Source organism: Homarus americanus, unplaced genomic scaffold, assembly GCF_018991925.1.
Source record: "Homarus americanus isolate GMGI-L3 unplaced genomic scaffold, GMGI_Hamer_2.0 scaffold24050, whole genome shotgun sequence".
Taxonomy (NCBI): Eukaryota; Metazoa; Arthropoda; class Malacostraca; order Decapoda; family Nephropidae; genus Homarus; species Homarus americanus.
This window is the reverse complement of record NW_024736661.1, coordinates 548,441-573,201: the sequence shown is the minus strand read 5'-3', so window position 1 is coordinate 573,201 and position 24,761 is coordinate 548,441. Positions and strand designations below refer to the sequence as shown.

Sequence of the window (24,761 nt, the reverse complement as noted above, 5' to 3'; positions counted from 1 at the left end):
ATCTAATAAGGAATATACCTGTGCTAATGAGTGTAGGGGCTAAAACTTCTTTATATCTGTACCTGTATTATGAGTGACAATTTTCTATTATGTCAAGTGTATAATGTACGGTAAGTCTGTCCCAACACCTAACACTTTCCTCCGTAAATGTTGACAAGAACTGTACAGTACATTACAAAGATCAGTTGTGTACAGTACATTACAGAGAGACCAGTTGTGTACAGTACAGGCATAAAATGTACCGTACAGTACAGTACAGTACAGTACATTACAGAGAGACCAGTTGTGTACAGTACAGGCATAAAATGTACCGTACCGTACAGTACAGTACAGTACAGTACAGTACAGTACAGGGTGTTTACGGATTATCTGACTCATTTAAAAACTCCATAACCTAACAGATAGACAGTAATAGATAGAGCTTGGTCCACATGTTTTTGAGGTTGTAAAGTTTTGAAATGTGTTGGATGATATATTGAGACCCTGTACAGTACTGGGTGTAAAAAATATATATACATGTGTCACCACTTATGTAAACACTTAAAAAGAGTAAATAATAAATAATAAATAAGGAAAACTGATAAATGATAATGAAATCTGACCTAAACAAGTGTTCCATGAAGCTGCGACATTTTCTGCAGGGTCTTTGCACATGATTAATTACACACACATACACACACACACACACACACACACACACACACACACACACACACACACACACACACACACACACACACACACAACAAAAATCACACATAATCTTCAACAAAATTTAAGGTTGAAGGTGATATCTTTAATATTGCCTCAAGTTATTTTCATTAATCTTCGTATAAGTGAAAATTGACTGGAATGAACCTAATCTAATTACAGTACAGTTCTGTATTACACATGAGGCCTACTAAAGCTGGGCCTATTAAAATTGGCTCCCAATCCTAATGATTGGGTTAGGTTAGGTTAGGTTAGATGGTTGGGGTCTTATAACTGGAGTTCATTTCACAGCGATTGTCCAGATGTGAAGCTTGACAGGAATATAACACCTAAACTTGACAGATGAGATGACAACATCTTCTTACCTCATTCAACTGTAAAATTACATCAAATAAAGTTATTACACATTTATTCAACCCATCTTCAGTAGGTGTACGTCAACCTGTTTACTTCATGGCTCAACTGAACATGAATCTACTGTATGATTATTTTTTTTGTTGTGCATTCAGCTTTATGTCTGACTATCCTAAGTCATTTACTAATACCAGGTAATCAGTGTCTAAGGCTTTTATTTCTTCTCCAGGAAGCCCGGAGTGGTGAGGCACTATCGGCTGTATGGTTTGTTTCCTGTGCTACAAGGTACTTTACAAGTTCAGTAATACTGAACATCAGATCTCCAACACCGCAGCCCAGCTCCAATGCTTAAAAGAATCCCTCCGAGTTTCTACTCAAACTTGACACAGTGTATGACTTTTGAGGTGAATGTTATTATATTATTACCTCCTGAGTTACCTTATTATATATCTATCTGTAGGAAAAATAATTTAATTCCAAATTTTCTTAAGGTTCATGTTAATGAACTGTGAAATGTTGTCAAGCTAGTTAAATACGTTCAAATGTTATCTGGATGAACAATGTCATGGTTGAACAGACTGTACTGTATAGAATCTTCATAATCCTAGATGCATCATCATACAGTGTGAACTCTTTAACTGTACATACATATTTTGTGTGAGATAACTGACAACATAAATGCAGCTCCTGGTTCATGTAAATAAATAGAAAATTATTAGGTTTTGTCAGATAGATTTGGAGGAGAGACACTCGTTCATGGCCACCACACACACACGGCACTAATTATCCTTACACAAACAAGGCACTGCTCACCCTACAAACAAAAAAGTCAAACAAGAAGATGATAAGAATTAATATGTGTAGCTAACAGTTTGGTGCAGTTGAGTTACACTATTGAGTCACCACCTTCTTGATTCATCATTGCCAACAACGAGAAAAAGCACCATTATGATCTTGTGTGTGTCACCATCATCATCTTGTGCTACCATACAGTTCAATACAGTGGTTAGTACAGGAAGAAGACCATGTGTGAACCTCACTACACTGCACTATTATCATAACAATGCCTCGTGAACAATGTTAGTCCCAGAGAGGAGCTGTAGCATATAACAAATAACAGCTCTGAGTTTGTCCTCTGTTTATAGATAATAATTACTCACAAATTTAATTCTGTTTTAAATATAAAAATTCATATCTAAGTCAACAGTATTTGTGTTATATTAGAGCAATGACCCGGGTGTGGATGCTGCCGAGTTAACAAGATAATAAATATTAGTTTTCATTAATTTAAGAAGCTAAAAGCAGATCATTTTTAAATAACAAATTCTGAGAAGTGTTGTAGTGATGCCAAGTGTTGTAGTGATGCCGAGTGTTGTAGTGATGCCGAGTGTTGTAGTGATGCCGAGTGTTGTAGTGATGCCGAGTGTTGTAGTGATGCCGAGTGTTGTAGTGATAAGTGTTGCAGTGATGATGTCAACACTCACTTAATGACACAAGAGTCTTATAATGAGAATGATCAGTAACTCTTAAACACTGAATAAATAACACTGAGTCTAGGTGAGGAGAGGAGCTTGTGGTATGTGTCTGAGGGGTATATACCTGCCTTGGTGGTTCTCCTGCACCTGTAGTAGCAGCGGAGTGAACACGGCTGCCCGGCCCCCTGGTGCAGGCAGTGACAGGCTACGTCCTCTACTTGCCCGTCCGCCCACGGTACCTCGCTTCCTGCTGGAGGGCTCCTGGGGTTTTCTGGATTCCCGAGGCTGTGAAAAAGTCTCCAGGTGGGGCAGGTGACTGAAAGCTGGTGGAAGTAGCTGGACATATAAGGGGACGGGAGCCGGGACCGGTCTCGGTGGCCGCTCGGGTGTTGCCTCAAACTTTATCTGTGTCACGTTGCTCACTGACGCCGATGCTGACTGTTGTCCTGAGGGCTGCTGTGCCCTAGTGTGATGCTGCTGTTGCTCAAGATGGTGGTGATTTCGTGGCTGATTCTGTTGTTGATGGTGCTGCATGAAGTGCTGTTGATGCTGTTGCTGTTGTGTGAAATGCTTCTGTGTGAGGTGCTGCTGTTGATGCTGTTGTGTAAGGTAGTGCTGCTGCTGTGTGAGGTGCTGCTGCTGCTGCTGTGTGAGGTGCTGCTGATGATGCTGTTGCAATTGTTGGTGCTGTGAGTGAGACTCGGCCTTTTGCTGCACAGGAGAGGACTTTTGTCCACGAGTTTTCACTCTCTCGAGATCATGATGTGTTTGTGGCAACCAAGAATCCTGGTCATGTGAGGTCTGGGTTGGTTGAGGTGCTCTTCCACGACCTACGATGGTGTCCGGTGGAAGACTGCGTAATGGTGGTGGCCGCAGCGGGTTGTCTAGAAAAGCTCCTGGTGACTGAGCATGACTTGCTGATGGCCTAACCTGGGTGTCATGGACTGTGAGGGGCCTGGCCTGGGGTGTAGGTCTGGGATGTCTTATGAGTGGACCATTAGGAGCTACAAATAAAAGAGGAGGAGTTTCAACAGGTCTTAAAACAGTTTCTGTGCCAACAAGCTGAGAATCTTCAATATGTGTGCTGATATACCTCACATGGGGCCTTGGAGGAGTGTCAACCCGAGAAGGTGGTGACCCCTGGAGAGGAGACTGGTGGACAGTAGGTTGTCGGTGAGTCAAGTTTTTCTGAGAACTTGTCACTTGAGAAGGAATGTTGGTGTATGATGTGTGAGATGACTGTCTGTTGTCACTCTGGCTGGAGCACAGAGAAGAACTGTCACAGTCAATTCTGCTATTTCCAGCTGAGAAGTGTTGGGGGTTAATGGAGTTGGTGGGTCGAGGACCTAGCTTGAGGGCACGTGCTCGCTCCCTCTCAGGAACTTCTCCATCTATTAAGCTGTTGGTGTCTAAGATTGCAGGAGCCTTGTTGTTGAGTTCTGTCTGGATATGTAGTTGGTGGGGTGAGGCAGCTGGTGGACTAAATTCATAGACAGTGATTGGCCTTCCTACCTGGACAGGGGAGGCACTGCCCACGTTGTCTCTCCTATGATAACTAAATTGTTCATTAGGGGCCAACCAGAACGGTCTTCCTGTGGGTGCAATGGACAGTGTAGGTCGTGCAGCAGCTGAGGGTGGGGTTGGAGTAAGGGTCCCCAGTAGAATTGGACCAGATTTATGTGTTTGAGGAGTTGAAACTGATGGTAAGGATGGACCCTCAGGACTGAGTGTGCTACTTATAATAGGATCTGTCTTGTTGTTTTTAACTGTAGTCTTGAAACTGTTGGAAGCGTGACTTGCGTCAGTATTGGGCGTCACGCTGCTCACTCGGGTGGAGAATGTTCTGTCTTCGGCATTTTTATTAGTTTGGATGGTGGCATTAATGATGTGAATGTCAGGAGGCAGGAGAGCAGAAGCAAGTGAAGGGGTCACTACCATGCTGGGTGGTGACCCCTTATTTGTTAACCCAGTCTCAGCCTTGCTGACAACTATTGGGTGATTCATTGTTTGGTTGTGGCCAGCAGGGGAAGGTATAGGTGTGGTGTTATGTAGGAACACTGGAGCATTTACAGAATTTGATGATTCTTTACTTCCAGATGGATGTACACCTCCAGATCCTTGTTCATTCTCTGGATGAAACACTATCTGGGACCCCTGTGTAGGGAAGTGTGCCAAATTTGGTGCTGGGATGACATTGACGGGCTCCTCACTGCTGACAGCCACAACACTGGCCTGTGTCCCTGACAGTGGTATTGGTGGTGTCAGTACTCCCCCTCCAGCCACACCATACCTCGTGAGGGGTACTTTGTTCTGCATCTTGTCAGGTAAGTTGATTGAGAGTTTGTCAGGAAGGATAACTTGGGGTGGGTGAGGGGGCCTCAGCAGGGACATATTGTAGAACCCTTGAGGACGACTGTAGTTTGGAAGAACTTCCCTGTTGATGGGAAGTGGTACTTGACCATGCAGAGGTGTTAATATAGTGGTGTGGGCATCTAGGGGTGTGAGAATAGGTGTTGGGATGGGTTGGGTGAGGTTGAAGGGATGATGGGAGACAGTGGTGTTGCGTTGAGGCTCTGGACGAGGTGCCACGGCCAGGACTGGAGACAACTGTTGCACTTCATTCTCGCTTTCCTGCAAACAAAGATATTAGTTATGACAGAACTGTGGAATACTTATGTAGGCTTACTAATACAAACCTGTTGTTAGTGGTTTTATATTTTTATAGTACAGTATTTGGAAGATGTACAGTAATCTGTCAAAAGTTGTCCTTGGCTCTTAGGCCTCCCTGGAGGGGTAGTCTCACCACCACGACACTTAGAGTGTTTTTAAGTCAAGTCTCTGTGTTGACTCTAAAACAATTAATATCCATTCTCGAGTCTTTACCAATAAATATATGAGGAAAATACTGTACCATAATTAATAAGAGCCTAGCGCTTATATCAGTGATGTACCTCAGGCAAGGAGTCGGAGAAGCGGTGTGGGGTGAGGGCAGGATTCAATGGGGCGTCCCTCACAACACAGTCCCCTGGTAACAGTGTCAAGTGCATTGCCTTTCCTGAGATCAACGTTGTCCCTCGGTGACAGAATGACAACCTGGTGGTAGATGAGGAGTTGTTGTTGTTGTTATTGGGTTATAAGTCTTAAATAATATACAGGATGTCCATAACTTATCCGACTCATTTTAAAACTTTATATCCTCAAAAATATAATAAATAAACACAAATATAAATCTACTAAGACAAGGGAGAATGGTGAAGTGTTGGCCAAGTATGATAAAATCTTGGGGTGTGTTCTATCTGTATCATGTTTGAGGTTATTAAACTTTAGAATGGATCAGGTAATTAATGGACACCTTGTATGATAGGTGGTTACTGGGAGCAGGTGTGTGTGCGTGCGTGCGTGCGTGCGTGCGTCTGTCTGTCTGTCTGTCTGTGTGTGTGTGTGTGTGTGTGTGTGTGTGTGTGTGTGTGTGTGTTGCTCTTGATTTGGGTAATAATAATCTTCTCGTCTTCTTTTTCTTCTTCTTATTATTATTGTCATCATTACTACTATTATTATTGGTATGGAAACTGTAAGCCTCAGGATAAAAAACTAATGAAGTTTATGAAAAGAAAATGCCTGATTTGTATTGCTGAAGTTGTTGTGGCAACATTGGGAGCTGGGAAAGTAGAGAGAGAGAGAACGCTGAGAGAAAAAGAGTGAGAGAGAAAGAGAAGAAAGAACATAACATAAGAGGAAGGTGGAACACGGCTACAGTACAGTGCAGTTAACTTACATGTTACCAAAACTGTCCATGAGGGAGATCTTGTCGATGGCCCAGCGGGAGAACCCAGTATAGATCCATCCGTTGTAGGCGGTGTAGCGGAGCTGGACGGCGTGGACCTCCGTGAGGGCTGGATGAGGCACCAGGATCCTCACCGTAGTCTTTCCTGCCTCCAACACTGTATCCTCACTCCTGCGGTACAGCGTCAGTGATCAGTGCAGCACTTGGCAGGTCATATGGGTGTACGTAATGGTGCTAAATGACCTGACTATTGTATGGTAATAGAGGAAGGGGTACATAGTGTGAGTAGTGGAAGAGTGTTGTACAGGACTCGGGAATGCATGGTGGAAGAGGATCAAAGTTATGGTGCTATTCACTGGCTTTGTGTGTAACTGTAGTTGTACTTTATAGTCGACAAAAACACAACACATGCAGTACCACTCACTGGGTCAGCTGGAGGGTTTCGTTGATCCCGTCGGCAGCAATGAAGGTAACGTCTAGTCGGCCGTAGGTGGTGACGGGTTCGGCAGGTGGGCCCCCCGAGTGGTTCACCGTCACCTTGTACTGGTTAGCTGTGGGGCACCAGACCTGGTTACTGTGGTATTGGAACTTTCTATAAGGATGTGGTTATGAAAGCAATATAGATGGGCATCGGGGTGAGTCAGCTGGCAGTAGAGTATGATACACTGTCCTCTGGTACCTACCACAGAAGGGCTCACTGTCCTGGTACCTACCACAGAAGGGCTCACTGTCCTCTGGTACCTACCACAGAAGGGCTCACTGTCCTGGTACCTACCACAGAAGGGCTCACTGTCCTGGTACCTACCACAGAAGTCACTGTCCTGGTACCACAGAAGGGCTCACTGTCCTCTGGTACCTACCACAGAAGGGCTCACTGTCCTCTGGTACCTACCACAGAAGGGCTCACTGTCCTCTGGTACCTACCACAGAAGGGCTCACTGTCCTGGTACCTACCACAGAAGGGCTCACTGTCCTGGGTACCTACCACAGAAGGGCTCACTGTCCTGGTACCTACCACAGAAGGGCTCACTGTCCCGGTACCTACCAGAAGGGCTCACTGTCCTGGTACCTACCACAGAAGGGCTCACTGTCCTCTGGTACCTACCACAGAAGGGCTCACTGTCCTGGTACCTACCACAGAAGGGCTCACTGTCCTGGTACCTACCACAGAAGGGCTCACTGTCCTGGTCACACCACAGAAGGCTCACTGTCCCTCTGGTACCTACCATAGAAGGGCTCACTGTCCTGGTACCTACCACAGAAGGGCTCACTGTCCTCTGGTACCTACCACAGAAGGGCTCGCTGTCCTGGTACCTACCACAGAAGGGCTCACTGTCCTGGCACCACCACAGAAGGGCACTGTCCTCTGGTACCTACCATAGAAGGGCTCACTGTCCTCTGTCCTCTGGTACCTACCAGAAGGGCTCACTGTCCTCTGGTAGAAGGGCTCACTGTCCCTGGTACCTGAAGGGGCTCACACCACCACAGAAGGGGTCCTCTGGTACCTACCACAGAAGGGCTGTCTTGGTACCTACCACAGAAGGGCTCACTGTCCTGGTACCTACCACAGAAGGGCTCACTGTCCTCTGGTACCTACCATAGAAGGGCTCACTGTCCTCTGGTACCTACCACAGAAAGGCTCACTGTCCTCTGGTACCTACCACAGAAGGGCTCACTGTCCTCTGGTACCTACCACAGAAGGGCTCAGTGTCTTCTGGTACCTACCACAGAAGGGCTCACTGTCCTCTGGTACCTACCACAGAAGGGCTCACTGTCCTCTGGTACCTACCACAGAAGGGCTCAGTGTCCCTGGTGATTAGGTAGAGCTGGCCGCGTCCCTCAGCCTGGTTAGCAAAGTAGCCCATGTTTCCACAGGAGTCACAGGGGAAGCAGTCGCCTTTCAGAAAGGTCTCATAGTCACGGCAAATGAAGGCAGGGAATTTACAGATGGGTGCCACCGAGTTGAGGTAATACTTGTAACCTCTCCGATGGTTGCAGAGGTACCGCCCATCACCTTCAGTAGCTGTGAAAGGAAGGGGCAAAGAACGGTGGTAACGGTGGTAGTAAGATGTGGTTACAGTGGATGTGAGATGTGGTAACAGTGGGTGTAAGATGTGGTAACAGTAATAGTAAGGTGCAGTAACAGTTGTCATCCTTAGTGACTCTTGAGTGGTGGAGGAAATTCTCGGGTAAAACTGACACATCTGTACGAGTCCTCACCTGTGGTACATGTTTAGGAGCTTCATCATCAATCTGGGCACTACAAGACAGTCATCAGACTTTCTTTGCACAGTAAACCACATGAGACAAGTGAACACCTTAGACACCCAGAGTTATACACACACCTTGGAGCTAGATGCCCTTATATGTATGTTTATAATATACTGTACAGTATAATAAAGAGTGAATGATTTAAGAACATTAAAATATTTACAAGGAAAGATAATTGTACACAAGATGACACAGGGCACAGGAGAGACTATAACATGACTAAGTAGAGGAGATAGAAGGCAGGACTCACGCCACAATATGTCAGACACTCCCCCGACAAAGAGGTTTGCACAGCCTGTCTGCATTCTTCCACCATTGGGGTAGAAGTCAACATGGCCCATGGGTTCAAAGGCTCCAAGTCCCCCCATCAGGAGGGAGTCTGCGTTGGTGTGGATGACGTCAACGAAGCGAGCGTCCGTGTGGTCTAGACGTACGGAGGGAGAATAGGACTCAAACAGTGGTCCAGCTGGGTCCAACCCTGAAGGTGACATCATTGTCTTACTAGTAAATAAGAATAAAGTTTTCACATCATGATACAGATGATCTTAAAGTGGGATGCCTAGTTAAGGTCTCTGTTATGCTTCTCTAGAGACAAAATGATGACTGAGCACCCAACCCACTAATGACGTAGACAGCTTCTTGATCCCAGTACCACCACACAGGAGAGTTCTGAGAGGGTTTTGTCTCACTTACCAGAGATCCTGGATAGGTTTTTGAGGCGGGCTCCTGCGTGGCCGGACACGTGGGCTCCAAGTGAGAAGCCAATGAGGTGGAAGTCATCGAGGGACGTGTTGAGGTAGGCGTTGAGTGTCTCGATGAAGAGCGCCACCTGCAGGGAGGATGACGTGTGGCAGCTTTGTGATGGGGAATTTTTGTCTCCTAATCACTTAATGGAGGACAACATAATGGCAGTGTGTCAAAACATGTAACATTTGTTATAAGTTATGGAGGACATGTAACAGTGTCAGAACCTCTTAGACCCTATTCATGCTAAATCACACATCCTGGCCAAAATCATCTGACAGAAAACCACAACTCCAAGATGAAAACTGAATATTTATTTTAGAATATGAATTAAACAAGAGCCGACAATGGTGACCTAGATACATGCAGTAATTATATATTAGAGATAATATACAGTTAATGGGGTACAGTCATTTCATATAGGACATTATTTCTTGTGGTGGTGGGCAGAGTACCCTAATGTGAGGGGGGGGGGGTGGATTGGGGTTAAAGTAATAAGGAAACACTCCAAAAAGTATCTTTATGGAGGGTTGTGAGGCATATTGTTTAACGCAAAATCGTAAAGATACTTGAGCTTGAAATTTTTAGACTATATATATTAAGGTACCTGTAGGTAGCTAATGGTAGTAAAAGAACAAGACGAATGGTATCTTTAACCCATCTGGTGATATAACTATAGGAAGTTCATGGCACAATCACTCACCTCATAACCATTTAGGGAACTAAAGATACTAACAAGGAAAAGACCATCACTAACGACCCATCTGATTGGCTAGTCAGTCCGAGACCGTCACGAGCTACTCACTAAGAAATCAATAAGATGGATGGACTCACCTGGCGGCCCACGAGACGAGTGTTGCTGGCGGCCCTCACGTAGTTGGGGACCTCAGCCCCCTTCTGCCAGTTGACGCAGATGATGTTCACGTTCATCTGTGGGGGGAGGGGGGTCAGGGGTCAGAGTCTGGGCTTGACTTCTCCTCTACTTCATTTCGACTGAGAATTCTGTTGTGTTAGTGAAAAATTTAACCTAATTTAAATATTCTGTTTTAATGAAAAATCTTAACTAAAATTTGTTACTTATGTGAAAATTCTGACTTAATTCTTTTAATTCTAGATCTAATACTTATTCTGTTCCTTTACCTTATCCCTGAATTTTACTAAATTTGTGGGCATTATGTCTTTTACTAACTCTTAAACTAATTTATCTTGTATTAGACTAACAGAACACTAATAGTCTTTGTGTAGATGGTGTTATAATATGATTTTGTGTGTGTTTTAAGGGTGGCACTAAGATTGGTCCTTATGGGTAGCACTAAGATTCTGTGGGGGACTTGGGTATTGGTGCAGATATCCTCTCAGTAAGTATACTGACCATGGTGAGAAGAGCAACCCGCATCTCACGTATCCAGACGCTGTAGCAGGAGGAACCGAAGCCGTGGATGAGAAGCTTGGTGGGGCGGGAGATGTTGAAGTGAGAGTTGATGATGGTGGTGATGTTGTTGGGCTTGATCACTTTCTCTCTTTCTCCCCTCTCCCGAGTGTACAGCAGGAACTTTGTGTTGACCTGTGGAGAGGTGCGCAGTACATGGTAAGGGGGAGCATTCTAAGTGGTCAGATGGTAAGCTTTATATGGGCTAAGTTGTGATTTTTTTTTGGTGGGGGGAGGGGGATGTGCACCTCTGTTGTGTTAAAATTAAGGGTCAAAGCTTCCTGTAAAGTCAAAGGAACGAGTGTGAGGGTTAGAGAGCCACCAGTGTTAGAGGCAGGTGTAGTGGCTCATGACGTACCTCCTCGGGGGGTGAAGGGAGCATGTCGAGGTAGTCAAAAGGTCCCTCATCTCTAAAGCAGCCCAGGTCCATGTAGCACACCACCTCCTCGTCCCTCCGAAGCCGCCTCCTGAGGGCACACAAGATCACGCGGTGTTCAACAAGGTCACCACAACTCTGACCTTCAGTATTGTCTCCTGTAGCCAACATCTACTTCCACTGTTGATGCTCCAGTGAGGCATTGAACCGTAAATTTGTTTGAAACCAGAAACACCACTCGTTACTCTATAACTTGTCATCCACACACCATAACCTGTCATCCACACACCATAACCTGTCATCCACACACCATAACCAGCCATCCACACACCATAACCTGTCATCCACACACCATAACCTGTCATCCACACACCATAACCTGTCATCCACACACCATAACCTGTCATCCACACACCATAACCTGTCATCCACACACCATAACCAATCATCCACACACCATAACCTGTCATCCACACACCATAACCTGTCATCCACACACCATAACCAGCCATCCACACACCATAACCTGTCATCCACACACCATAACCTGTCATCCACACACCATAACCAATCATCCACACACCATAACCAATCATCCACACACCATAACCTGTCATCCACACACCATAACCTGTCATCCACACACCATAACCCGTCATCCAAAAAACCATAACCCGTCATCCACACACACCATAACCTGTCATCCACACACCATAACCCGTCATCCACACACCATAACCTGTCATCCACACACCATAACCCGTCATCCACACACCATAACCTGTCATCCACAACCATAACCAATCATCCACACACCATAACCCGTCATCCACACACATAACCCGTCATCCACACACCATAACCCGTCATCCACACACCATAACCTGTCATCCACACACCATAACCAATCATCCACACACCATAACCGTCATCCACACACCATAACCGTCATCCACACACCATAACCAGTCATCCACACACCATAACCCGTCATCCACACACCATAACCTGTCATCCACACACCATAACCTGTCATCCACACACCATAACCAATCATCCACACACCATAACCTGTCATCCACACCATAACCTGTCATCCACACACCATAACCTGTCATCCACACACCAAACCTGTCATCCACACACATAACCTGTCATCCACACACCATAACCTGTCATCCACACACCATAACCAATCATCCACACACCACCTATCATCCACACACCATAACCTGTCATCCACACACCATAACCTGTCATCCACACACATAACCTGTCATCCACACACCATAACCTGTCATCCACACACCAACCTGTCATCCACACCATAACCTGTCATCCACACACCATACCTGTCATCCACACCATAACCAATCATCCACACCATAACCTGTCATCCACACACCATAACCTGTCATCCACACATAACCTGTCATTCACACACCATAACCTGTCATCCCACACCATAACCCGTCATCCACACACCATAACCTGTCATCCACACCCATAACCTGTCATCCACACACCATAACCAATCATCCACACCATAACCTGTCATCCACACCATAACCTGTCATCACCACCATAACCCCGTCATCCACACACCATAACCTGTCATCACACACCACCTGTCATCCACACACATAACCTGTCATCCACACACCATAACCTGTCATCCACACACCATAACCTGTCATCCACACCATAACCTGTCATCCACACACCACAACCTGTCATACACACCATAACCTGTCATCCACACACAAACCTGTCATCCACACCATAACCTGTCATCACACACCATAACCTGTCATCCACACACAGACCTGTCATCCACACCATAACCTGTCATCCACCATAACCTGTCATCCACACACCATAACCTGTTGCTGTACCCACCACCTGTTTCTTAAACTTCTCACCCTTCAACATAATTTCTTCTCATATATTCCCCGGGTGTCTAGACCCCCCCACACACACAGGAGGACAAGGAGGAGCCTCACCTGTTCATCTTCTTGATCTTCTGCAGCTCCCACTGGGCCATACTGTCCACCACGGCCTTGTAGATCTTCACGTCGTCCTCCTCGTCCAGTCTCTCCTCCTCCGGGTGTGATATCAGGAAGCCGTGGTTGTCCAGGATGTTGCTGCTCCGCACTCCTGTCTCCGGGGTCGTCTCGTTCTCCTCTTCCAGGTTCTCCTCCTCTGGGTACGATGCTAAGACTGTGTAATCATCCAGAGTGTTATTAGTTATCATCTTACCCCCTGATGGAGCCTCCACTGTTGTCTCTCTGATTGGTTGGCTGTCTGGCTCTCTGATTGGTTGGCTGTCTGACTCTCTGACGTCATTACCTCTGGTGCTACTCGATTCTGTGACACCATCAATAAGATTACTGGCTTCTATGACACCATTAAGTTGTGATCCAATTTCTGTGACACCATCAAATCGGAATCTAGCTTCTGTAATGTCATCAACTTGGCCTGGTTTCTGTGATGTTAACTTTAATAGTAAGGCCTGTTACGTCACCAAGTTGGGATGTAGGTTCTGTGACGTCATCAACAAGTTCTGGGTTCTGTGACGTCATTAAGTCGAGTAGTGTTTGTGACGTAATCAAGTTGAGATCTAGTTTCAGTGACTACATTGAACTGGACTTCCGTGATGTCATCAAGCTGGGTACTGACTTCCGTGACTTCATCATCATGTTGCGTACTGACTCCCGTAACATCATCATCATGTTGGGTACTGACTTCCGTGACATCATCATCATGTTGGGTACTGACTTCCGGGACATCATCATGTTGGGTACTGACTTCCGTGACATCATCATGTTGGGTACTGACTTCCGTGACATCATCATGTTGGGTACTGACTTCCGTGATATCATCATCATGTTGGGTACTGACTTCCGGGACATCATCATGTTGGGTACTGACTTCCGTGACTTCATCATCATGTTGGGTACTGACCCGTGACTTCATCATCATGTTGGGTACTGACTTCCGTGACATCATGTTTGGTACTGACTTCGTGACATCATCATCATGTTGGGTACTGACTTTCGTGACATCACCATGCGGTGACTGTCCGTGACATCATCATCATGCTGAGTACGACCCGTGACATCATCATGCTGGGTACTGACTTCGTGACATCATCATGCTGGTACTGACTTCCGTGACATCATCATCATGTTGGGTACTGACTTCCGTCATCATCATCATGTTGGGTACTGACTTCGTGACATCATCATCATGCTGGGTACTGACTTCCGTGACATCAGCATCATGTTGGGTACTGACTTCCGTCACATCATCATGCTGGGTACTGACTTCCGTCATCATCATCATGCTGGGTACTGACTTCCGTGACATCATCATGCTGGGTACTGACTTCCGTCACATCATCATGCTGGTACGACTTCCGTGACATCATCATGCTGGGTACTGACTTCCGTGACATCATCATCATGCTGGGTACTGACTTCCGTGACATCATCATCATGCTGGGTACTGACTTCCGTGACATCATCATGCTGGGTACTGACTTCCGTCATATCATCATGCTGGGTACTGACTTCCGTCATATCATCATGCTGGGTACTGACTTCCGTCACATCATCATGCTGGGTACTGACTTCCGTCATATCATCATGCTGGGTACTGACTTCCGTCACATCATCATGCTGGGTACTAGTTTGTGTGTCATTGTCAAGTTCTGTTCTAACTTGAGAAACCTTATTGCGATCTTTCTTTACTTTAGTCTTTGTTAAACTGTGGGGATTAGTGAGCCAGGCTAGCTTGTGGTGTGTGTCTCGTGTGAAGAGCGGCTGCCTCTTGCTGACGTCATCATGGGTGGCGGACAGTGACTGGTGGAAGCCGAGGTGTGCCGCGTTCAAGTCTGCCCACGAGACACGTAAACAGTGCCAACGCTATAATAAGGTACAAAAAAACACGGATTAGATAGATAGAGATACAGTAGTTAAATGTTAAGTGAAATCGCGAAACAAAATTACATTGATTCTGCGTGTACTGTACTGTATATGGATAATGCCAGTACAGTACTGTATAAAATGATAGTACCGAGACAATTCTATGCTTTGATTTCCACTAAACGAACGTCACAAAATATCTCTCACAGATCAATTGGCGGTTAGGTATTTTTAAGATTATTACTGACATTAAATATTTTTTTTGTTTTATCCTCTACGCCAAACCGAAGGTGATCCCAGTTGAACTATGCTGATTTGTATGATACATAATGCAGCATCATCATGTAACAGGTTATGATAAGAAATGCTGTCTAACTTTAGTATATATATATATATATATATATATATATATATATATATATATATATATATATATATATATATATATATACAAATAATCACTGAGTGCGCGTGATCTGTATATGCTGATAACCACAGAAGAAAACACAGAATTCCCAAGCGCTTTCGTGTAATTCACATCTTCAGGGTGGTACAGACTAGTCTGCTCACCTGAATGTGATAGCATATATATATATATATATATATATATATATATATATATATATATATATATATAGAGAGATCACATGTATGGTAATAACAGACCAGCACTTACGGCTTCCGTGTTGGTAATACTTTAACTGCACTCCTCAGAAACCACCCGGGTTGTCAATACTGTACAATGTTTCTTCATAAAGTAGTAGTGTTGGTAATATTGCATTTCCTCGAGAATATTGTCTTTTACGAACATTTAAGAGACAATATCCACAAGGTGTCCGGGTACGAGAATTCGGAAAGATTAACTCGGGTATAATAAGCCATTCCTGAGGTTTCTCATGAAATTTTTACTTGAAGAATTGATTGAGATCTTAATTTGCATTGTATCAAGATTTCTAAATGACATAGATCATGTGAAGATTAGGCACCTCAGTTTATTTCACCTGATTAACCTTACTAACTCTATCTGTAGGTGTTAGATTAGATTAGGGTTGGGTATACAGTACTGTATTAGGATAGGATAAATTAGGGTAGGGTAGATTATGATAGGTTAGGTTAGGGAAAGATTAGGGTAGGGCAGGGTGGATTAAGTTAAGTGAGGGTAGGTTAGGTGAGCATATTTACGGACTATTAACAAATTCTTCTTAGGTCTTCATTATATTAATCTAATAAAATTAATATAACTTACTTATGATAATACTGTCAGTAGATGTGACTGAATTAAGTTTTATCAGTATTTGCTACAGTAGACTAAACAATTCTCATCCATCTGCATTATTATATTTGCCTAATTACCAATTTACATATTAATTAATCAATTATACTAATTATCTCATTAAATACGGGAGAAAATACACTAGAATTGGCCATAAAAAGATTAGATGTGAGAATAACAAGGGTTTAGGATTTTCACGGTGTTCCTCCATAACAGCTGGACACGACCACAACACACTCAAGTATTGAGAGAAAATAGTGATCATGGAGCCAAGACCTATATAGTGTAGTGTAGTGGACACGCTAAGTTTCATTAACATTGTTTTATGTCTTAAGAGTCAGCAGCGTCACGACACCCCAGGCAAGTCCTCCTCCTGGTAAGTGGGGGGTCACCTACCTGACCAGTCTTAGCGGAAGTTAAGGTGAAAACTACAGTAAAATGTTGGCATCGTCAGTGTTGGGGAGACAGTGTGGCCAACAGAAATATGTTAAGTGACTTGTGGTGAGGACGATGAGGTTATTTCACCTTTCTGTCCGACAATAATGGGATCTTTGCCTGACCTGTTTACGATAGTGTTGTGTTAACAGCTCTCACAGCACATTTCAGTCATAATTGGCTGCACAAACAGTTCGCAAACACTGATCCACAAATGTCATAAGCCTTGGGTCACAAACAGTAAGATACGCAAACCCTGGGTCACAAACTTCGGAGACCGAAACCTTGGGTTACAAACATTAAGATATGCAAATTTTGGGTTCGAAGCATTGGTTCACAAACCTTGGGTTACACGTTGGGTCTTAAACCGTGGGTCACAAATGCTGGGTCACACATTGGGTCTGAAACTTTTGGTCACAAACCTTGGGTCACAAAGAATTTGTCGCCCTAAAAACGTTTCACTTGGGAGGTGAAGTAAATTCCTTCAAACACCAGCAGAAGTAGAGCGTAAGATGGCTGAGAAATTCACAGTTTTTCGACATGTCTCATTTATCTCCACCAACCATCCACTTTTGTCGTGTACATTCCTTAGCCTTATTATTATATCATTAATTAATTGTCGAATTAATTAAAAACATTGATTTAAATTAAGGGATGAAACTATGCATTTATTGAGTTTAATTGAGAGAAGTGAACGATAACGTGATGCGCTACTCACTCCTGTGACAAGGACGGTAGAGGCGTATCCTCATAAGAACTTAATGGTGAAAATTTATCTTATTATCAAGGTACTATAAGGTCTATTTTTCCCTGAGGTATTGTAGTACACGGGAATAGTTTTCATCATCCATAAAAATATGTTGATAAAATGCGCATGGTAGAAAGTGTGACACATATCATAGAGCAGATTAATGGCTGGAAACAACGGGATTCGCGTCGTTCCAATAATTCGTCAGGAGGAAAAAAGTTCAGGAGTTAGATGAAACGGGAACTGCATCATGCTTTCTCTCTCTCTTAACTATTGCAGGGTCAGTAATCACACACACACACACACAAGGTCGTAACCACCCATTACATCCTCCTTAACACAAGTAGACCGGAATTGGGTGTGAGTGAGAGCAAGGGGAAGGAGGGGTGGAAAGGGTGGGGGAGAAAGGTGTGGGGGGGGGGGGGTTGACTGTATTCTACGCATTAATTATCACTAATTGTAACCTCACGTCAGCAGAGGTAGTTACTCCAGTGCCCTGTTATTACTGCGGAGAAACTTGGACCAAATGATTCATGCGTATATATGTACTATGAGTGTATCGTGGATTCGTGTGTGTCTGTGGTAGGTTGTCCACTGGTAGCTGTGACCTCGTTCTTAAATAACTGAATACTATTAAAAGTTGTGGCAGGTTTTTATAGAAAGTTTAATAGATGATTATTCCCTAAAATCATCATACAAGGTCACATTGGTTCATAGACTATGTAAGTGCGGGTATACATGCAGTTGGTAACAGCAAGTCGATTCAACTAAGATGACTCGAAAAATAACATTAAAAACTCCTTATTTCCACTGTAGGTGTTAGTGTGTACGGTGCAGACTTATGGTGTTAGACGTGTGGGGAAGTCGACAGCGAGGATGGATATTTGAGTGGTTTCTGTTTAAAAGTTTATGATTGGGTAAAACGATAACACCGATGGCTCTCAGACGACAGTTCCCGCTTGGTACGGAGTCTAACCGACCAGCCCAAGGGATACGAACCCACAACTCCATTCCCGCCAACTGTTAAGCCACAACTTCACAGTAAAGGAAACACTGATAGTTGCTTAATGTGTCTCTGCTGCAGCATATATATATATATATATATATATATATATATATATATATATATATATATATATATGTATATATATATATATATATATATATATATATATATATATATATATATATATATATATATATATATATATAATATATATATATATATATATATATATATATATATATATATATATATATATATATATATAAAATATATATATATATATATATATATATATATATATATATATATATATATATATATATCTTTTAGAAACTTAACTCAGATAAACATTGTACATAAATAAATTCCTACAAGTCTAATATTTCAGAAAAACACACCACACCACTTAGATTAAAACATATTTATCTAGATCGTCACTGGGTATCTTCGCATTTTCTGAAATTATGCGTGGAAAATGCGGTTTGAACAAATATATAATTATTTAGAAACTTTTTTAACATATAATTTAACTTTTGTTACCGAGCTCTCCATAAGAACCCAGATCTTCTAGAGCAGGGGTTCTTAACCTGGGGTCCATGGACCCCTGGGCTTCAGGGGGTCCGTGAAGGTCAGATAAAAATTTAACATTTATATTCACTATATTTTTTCCGTTCAGCATGCAACTAGATGAAACTACTGACGTCTCTCAGTGCAGCCAGCTCCTGCTTTCTTCCGTTATATGCATGCTGATGCCATCAAAGAAGAATTCCTATTTTGTGAGCCCCTTTTGGAAACTACAAAGGCCATCGACATCTTAGAAATGGTGAATAGTTTCTTTGCCAAGCAAAACTTCGACTGGAAGAAAAATCTTGGTACTCTGTGCACAGACGGAGCACCTGCGATGCTTGGCAACACATCTGGTTTTGCTGCTTTGGTGAAGAAAGAAGCTCCTCAGGTCATCGTGACCCATTGTTTTCTACATCGGCATGCATTGGCGTCAAAGACTCTGCCAGCAATTCTGAAAGAAGTCTTGTCTACTGGCGTGAAAGTCGTCAACTTCATCAGAGCCAGGGCTGTGAACCATCGCGTTTTCAAGAGGTCTTGTCAAGAAATGGGAGCAGAATATGAAGTTCTTCTCTACCACACAGATGTTCGCTGGCTTTCCAGAGGACAAATCTTGAAGCGCTTGATTGAACTTCGAGCAGAAGTTTCACTTTTTTTGAGAGAAAAAGAAAGCTCACTCTCAGAACAGTTTGACAGTGAGGAGTTCATTCATGGCTTGGCCTACTTGGCGGATATTTTTGGCCATATGAATGAGGTGAATCTTGCGATTCAAGGCCCTGGAGTCACCATTATGGATTTTGCTGAAAGACTGCAAGCTTTTCTGGCCAAGCTGCCACTGTGGAAGAGGAGGTTGGAGGCAGACAACTATGCAAACTTTCCAATGTTAGAGGAAGTGCTTCTGCAGGATGGAATCGAGAGAGACAAGGCCCTGTCAATTTCTCTGCAGGCAGAATTCTGCAGACATCTGGATACTCTGCAGAACTCTTTCAAAGGTTACTTCTGCTCAGGTGACCTTAAAGTTGAAACATGGATTCGTAATCCTTTCCTTGCCGACATAGACTGTATCAGTGATGAAGACCTTGCCAAAGATGACCTCATTGACCTGAAGACAAAGGAAATGTTACGAAATGAATTCAACTCGAAGAGCCTTGGAGAATTCTGGTGTGCGTTGACACAAGCCTACCCTCGTCTGGTAAAGCGAGCTATGGGTGCTCTGATTCCGTTTGCTACTCCATACCTTTGTGAGTCAGGGTTTTCAGCAATTGTTTCTATCAAAACGAAAAGTCGAAATCGATTGGATGTCAAAGATGACATGCGTGTTACCTTGTCAAAGACCACTCCGCAGTTTCCTCTTCTTATTCAAGCCAAACAACAACAACAACCTTCTCATTGAAATGAACTTTTGAGCAGAATTAAAGTTTTGTTTTGTTTAATTTGCACAAGATGATTGTATTTCATTTTTGTATGGAGTGGCCATTAATTTTGCATAAAAAAGTGTGAAACATAATTCTTTGTTAAGATTGTTTACTTTATTCATACTTTGTGTATGTCATACACTGTATGAGGCAATGAATTTTCAATAAAATAAAGTATATTCATTGCATGCAAAGTTGTGTTTATGTGCTTATGTGCATTTTTCTAGGGAGGGGGTCCATAGCTTTCACCAGCTTCTCAAAGGGGTCCGTGACTCCAAAAAGGTTAAGAACCACTGCTCTAGAGGTATCATGTTGCTGGAAATACCTGAACAATGACTTAATCAAATATATTTTTATATTTTGTTCAATGATTATACTACTTGTATAATAACTGGTTGTTAAAGTACTTTATACAAATCACTGGAATGTTTTATGATCCTTCGTGACTTAAAGTGACGCGATAATAACTCAAACGATAGTAAATTGCCTGAGTCATTGTGAAAGTGTGGATTATTATTATTATTATTATTATTATTAGTCATATTTGTAGTTCTGTAGCATCAAATTGTCTCTTACTAATATGTAGATTAATCTGTAATAGTAATAATAATAATAATAATAATAATAATAATAATAATAATAATAATAATAATAATAATAATATTTGTCCATGTACGTATTGTTAATATTTCTTCTCCATCTCTCCTATACATTTCTTTTATCCAGCTTTCTCTCTATCATTCGTTCGACAGGTAAGTGATAGATGAAGGAGACGTGTGGCCATGTATACATTTTCTAATATATAATAACGGGCAGATGTGAGTCGGGTCGTCATGCTGCCCGAGGGAGTGTATATTGTGATGGTGTGTGGTGCAGTGTGTGTGAACCATGGAGTGTTGGAGTGTATGAACCATGGAGTGTGTGAACCATGGAGTTTATGAACCATGGAGTGTTGGAGTGTGTGAACCATGGAGTGTATGAACCATGGAGTGTTGGAGTGTATGAACCATGGAGTGTTGGAGTGTATGAACCATGGAGTGTTGGAGTGTATGAACCATGGAGTGTGTGAACCATGGAGTTTATGAACCATGGAGTGTTGGAGTGTGTGAACCATGGGTGTATGAACCATGGGTGTTGGAGTGTGCGACCATGGGTGTGTGAACCATGGTGTATGAACCATGGTGTTGGAGTGTGCGAACCATGGGTGTTGGAGTGTGTGAACCATGGAGTGTTGGAGTGTGTGAACCATGGAGTGTATGAACCATGGGTGTTGAGTGTGTGAACCATAGAGTGTATGAACCATGGAGTGTTGGAGTGTGCGAACCATGTAGGTGTGTATGAACCATGGAGTGTTGAGTGTGCAGACCATGGGTGTTGGTGTGTGAACCATGGAGTGTTGGGTGTATGAACCATGTGGAGACCATGTGTTGGAGTGTGTGAACCATGGAGTGTATGAACCATGGAGTGTTGGAGTGTGCGAACCATGGAGTGTTGAAGTGTGTTTGAACCATGGAGTGTTGGAGTGTATGAACCATGGAGTGTTGGAGTGTATGAACCATGGAGTGTTGGAGTGTGTGAACCATGAAGTGTTGGAGTGTATGAACCATGGAGTGTTGGAGTGTATGAACCATGGAGTGTATGAACCATGGAGTGTTGGAGTGTATGAACCATGAAGTGTTGGAGTGTATGAACCATGGAGTGTTGGAGTGTATGAACCATGAAGTGTTGGAGTGTATGAACCATGGAGTGTATGAACCATGGAGTGTTGGAGTGTATGAACCATGTGTGTGTATAACTCCGTATATACAGTTTATTAATCAGACTTGATATAAGGATACGATGGTGGTGTTATATAAAGTAATGGACCTCAGATATATACAGTAATTATTATATATAAGAAGAGTATTAACACTAATGACTAAAATAAATATGTGTAATATTTGTTCAGGTAATTCGTTATTACTGCATAATTTTATTACCGTATTATTATTGTTGTTTATTTTTGTTATTGTTTTTGTGGTTGTTATTGTTACTATCCCACACACACTCGTAACTGGTCTTTGAAGGTAGTGAGGGGGGTGGGGGGTCATAACGGAGACGTGGTTAAGTGGTTACCCTCCTACATCCTACCCCTCCCTTCCCCTCTACCACTTCCCCCTTTCTCCCTCCCTCCTCACGTAGTTCCGGTCCTCTACCACAAGGAATGTAACTTCCCCCCCAGCCTTCACCCCCACCTCACCTCATTGTCAACACATGTTATATTCACACCTCCTTGGCTTGTGTGCCTAAAGGAGTGCAAATAGAGAATACACATCGTCAGGTACAGTCTGTCTGTCTGTCTGTGGACCACTTTACCCTCACGCTCTAGGAAGGTTGAATCTGTCTTAACCTAACCTAACCAAACCTAACCAAACCAGAATACTTTAAACATGTATTTATAAGTATAGAATCATACACTAGACAACAAGAGCCACTAAAGTCTTCAACCACATGACATACAGTACTAACATGGGCAAGCGTGTGGGTGAAAGTGCAGTGCATGGGCGTGGGTCCACCTTTCCCTTCACGCCCAAGCCTCTTCAATGGCCGGATATGACGTCATAATCATCAAGGATTTCAGTAATTATACCCATCTTAATTACAATCTATTTAATGACATCTAAGGAGAGAAATTGTGTAATAAATGAGAGGTAATTAGTCTACCCTCACGTTTAGGTTTTCTATGATCTGACAATTCCTCCATCCTCTCACATTTTCAGGATAACTTCCATTTTATGTATCTACCTATCTGTCCGTGTCTATCTATCTGTCTATCCATCTATCTGTCTATCTATCTATCTGTCTATCCATCTATCTGTCTTATGAACATAGACAATTAAGGCAGGAAGGGTGAGAATGAAGGCGACTGCTTAAATTCCAATTCTGGGAGAAAATTGGAATTTGTTAAGTCTCAGTATAGGTACTACTGGGCAGCCCGACTCCCAGTCTATGGGTCCACAATTCGATTGCAGGGTAAGTAGTGGTCATAATGACGCTTGAAAGATTTTAATGACTTTTCAAAGCTATTACTCGCCAACTTTGGGTTTCTGAGGTATGATTTTGGTGTTTTTGTGTTATTCTGGAAGTACTTAATTAGTTAAATCCGTAAACATTATTTTGGGGGAATCTATACTGTATATACTGTACATAGTAAGTGCCAGCAGCCTTAACAAACCGTCGCACCTCGCCGTACCGTCCTGCTGAATCACCTCACATAACGAGCTTCAGTAGTCTTAATCACCACAGTTTGTATCTGCTTGCTGCTGAATCACCTAGTTGATATTAGCCGAACCATTAAGTTAGCTGGAGGTGGCGTCAGTTGGTGGGAGACTAAAGTTAGCGGTTATTCTTATCACGTTGTCGCTCAACTGTAGCAACGGTGAGGTTATTTTTCCTTGTGTGTTAGCGGTTTTGTGCTGTAGTCTGTCGTAGCGGCTGCTGCTATATGACGTCTGATGAGTGAGGTGTAGATATTGTTTTTAGTGTACATTCTCTGTCTCTATTATGTGTGAGTGAGGTGGGCGGGGAGGAGCAGGGCAGAGCAGGGCGGGACACGACACGACAGGGCAGGGCAGGGCAGGGCGGGACGGGGAGGGGCAGGGTGGAGCGGGGAGGGGTGTCGCCTGTACTCATGACCTACCTAATTCTGTCTCACAGCATCCACGACTTCCGCTAAATTCATTCTCTCTCTCTCTCTCTCTCTCTCTCTCTCTCTCTCTCTCTCTCTCTCTCTCTCTCTCTCTCTCTCTCTCTCCTTTCTCTCTCTCTCTCTCTCTCTCTCTCTCTCTCTCTCTCACACACACACAGATGATGGTGTGTGTTAAGATACTGTAGGGAGGAACTTGAGGTAGATGGAGAGGGAGGGAGGGGGGGAGGCTGGTGTGTGGCGTGACTCCTACGTCTGGCGGTATGTAGATTGCTCGTGCTGACGACGTTTTATTATACGGAACATGTGTTAACAGTGTCTTATCCGTGGTGTATGTGGTACTCTGTGTGTGTGTGTGTGTGTGTGTGTGTGTGTGTGTGTGTGTGTGTGTGTGTGTTCGAGTTATTATACTGTGATAGTTATCTTTATTGTCTCCAGATCACCTGAACATTAACCACACCAACACTAGCCTAACATTACCTAACTTACCTTAACTACCTAAACTTATTTAACTAATCCTGACCTAACCAGCATACAAACACCCGAGGATTAAGCACCCAAATGC

The 24,761-nt window shown here is 43.3% G+C and overlaps 1 protein-coding gene across 1 annotated transcript; it reads right to left on the bottom strand.

Annotated features, from left to right (window-relative positions):
• Positions 1-283: 283 nt before the first annotated feature.
• On the bottom strand, positions 284-13,399 carry LOC121872363. Its single transcript, XM_042375094.1, has 11 exons — positions 13,148-13,399; positions 11,127-11,235; positions 10,712-10,903; positions 10,174-10,269; positions 9,289-9,424; positions 8,846-9,073; positions 8,114-8,347; positions 6,749-6,875; positions 6,316-6,495; positions 5,492-5,633; positions 284-5,171 (listed from the first exon to the last, which is right to left on the bottom strand). Exons 1-11 carry the CDS (start codon positions 13,396-13,398, stop codon positions 2,619-2,621), a joined length of 4,248 nt encoding a protein of 1,415 aa, XP_042231028.1. The 5' UTR covers position 13,399; the 3' UTR covers positions 284-2,618.
• Positions 13,400-24,761: the final 11,362 nt, after the last annotated feature.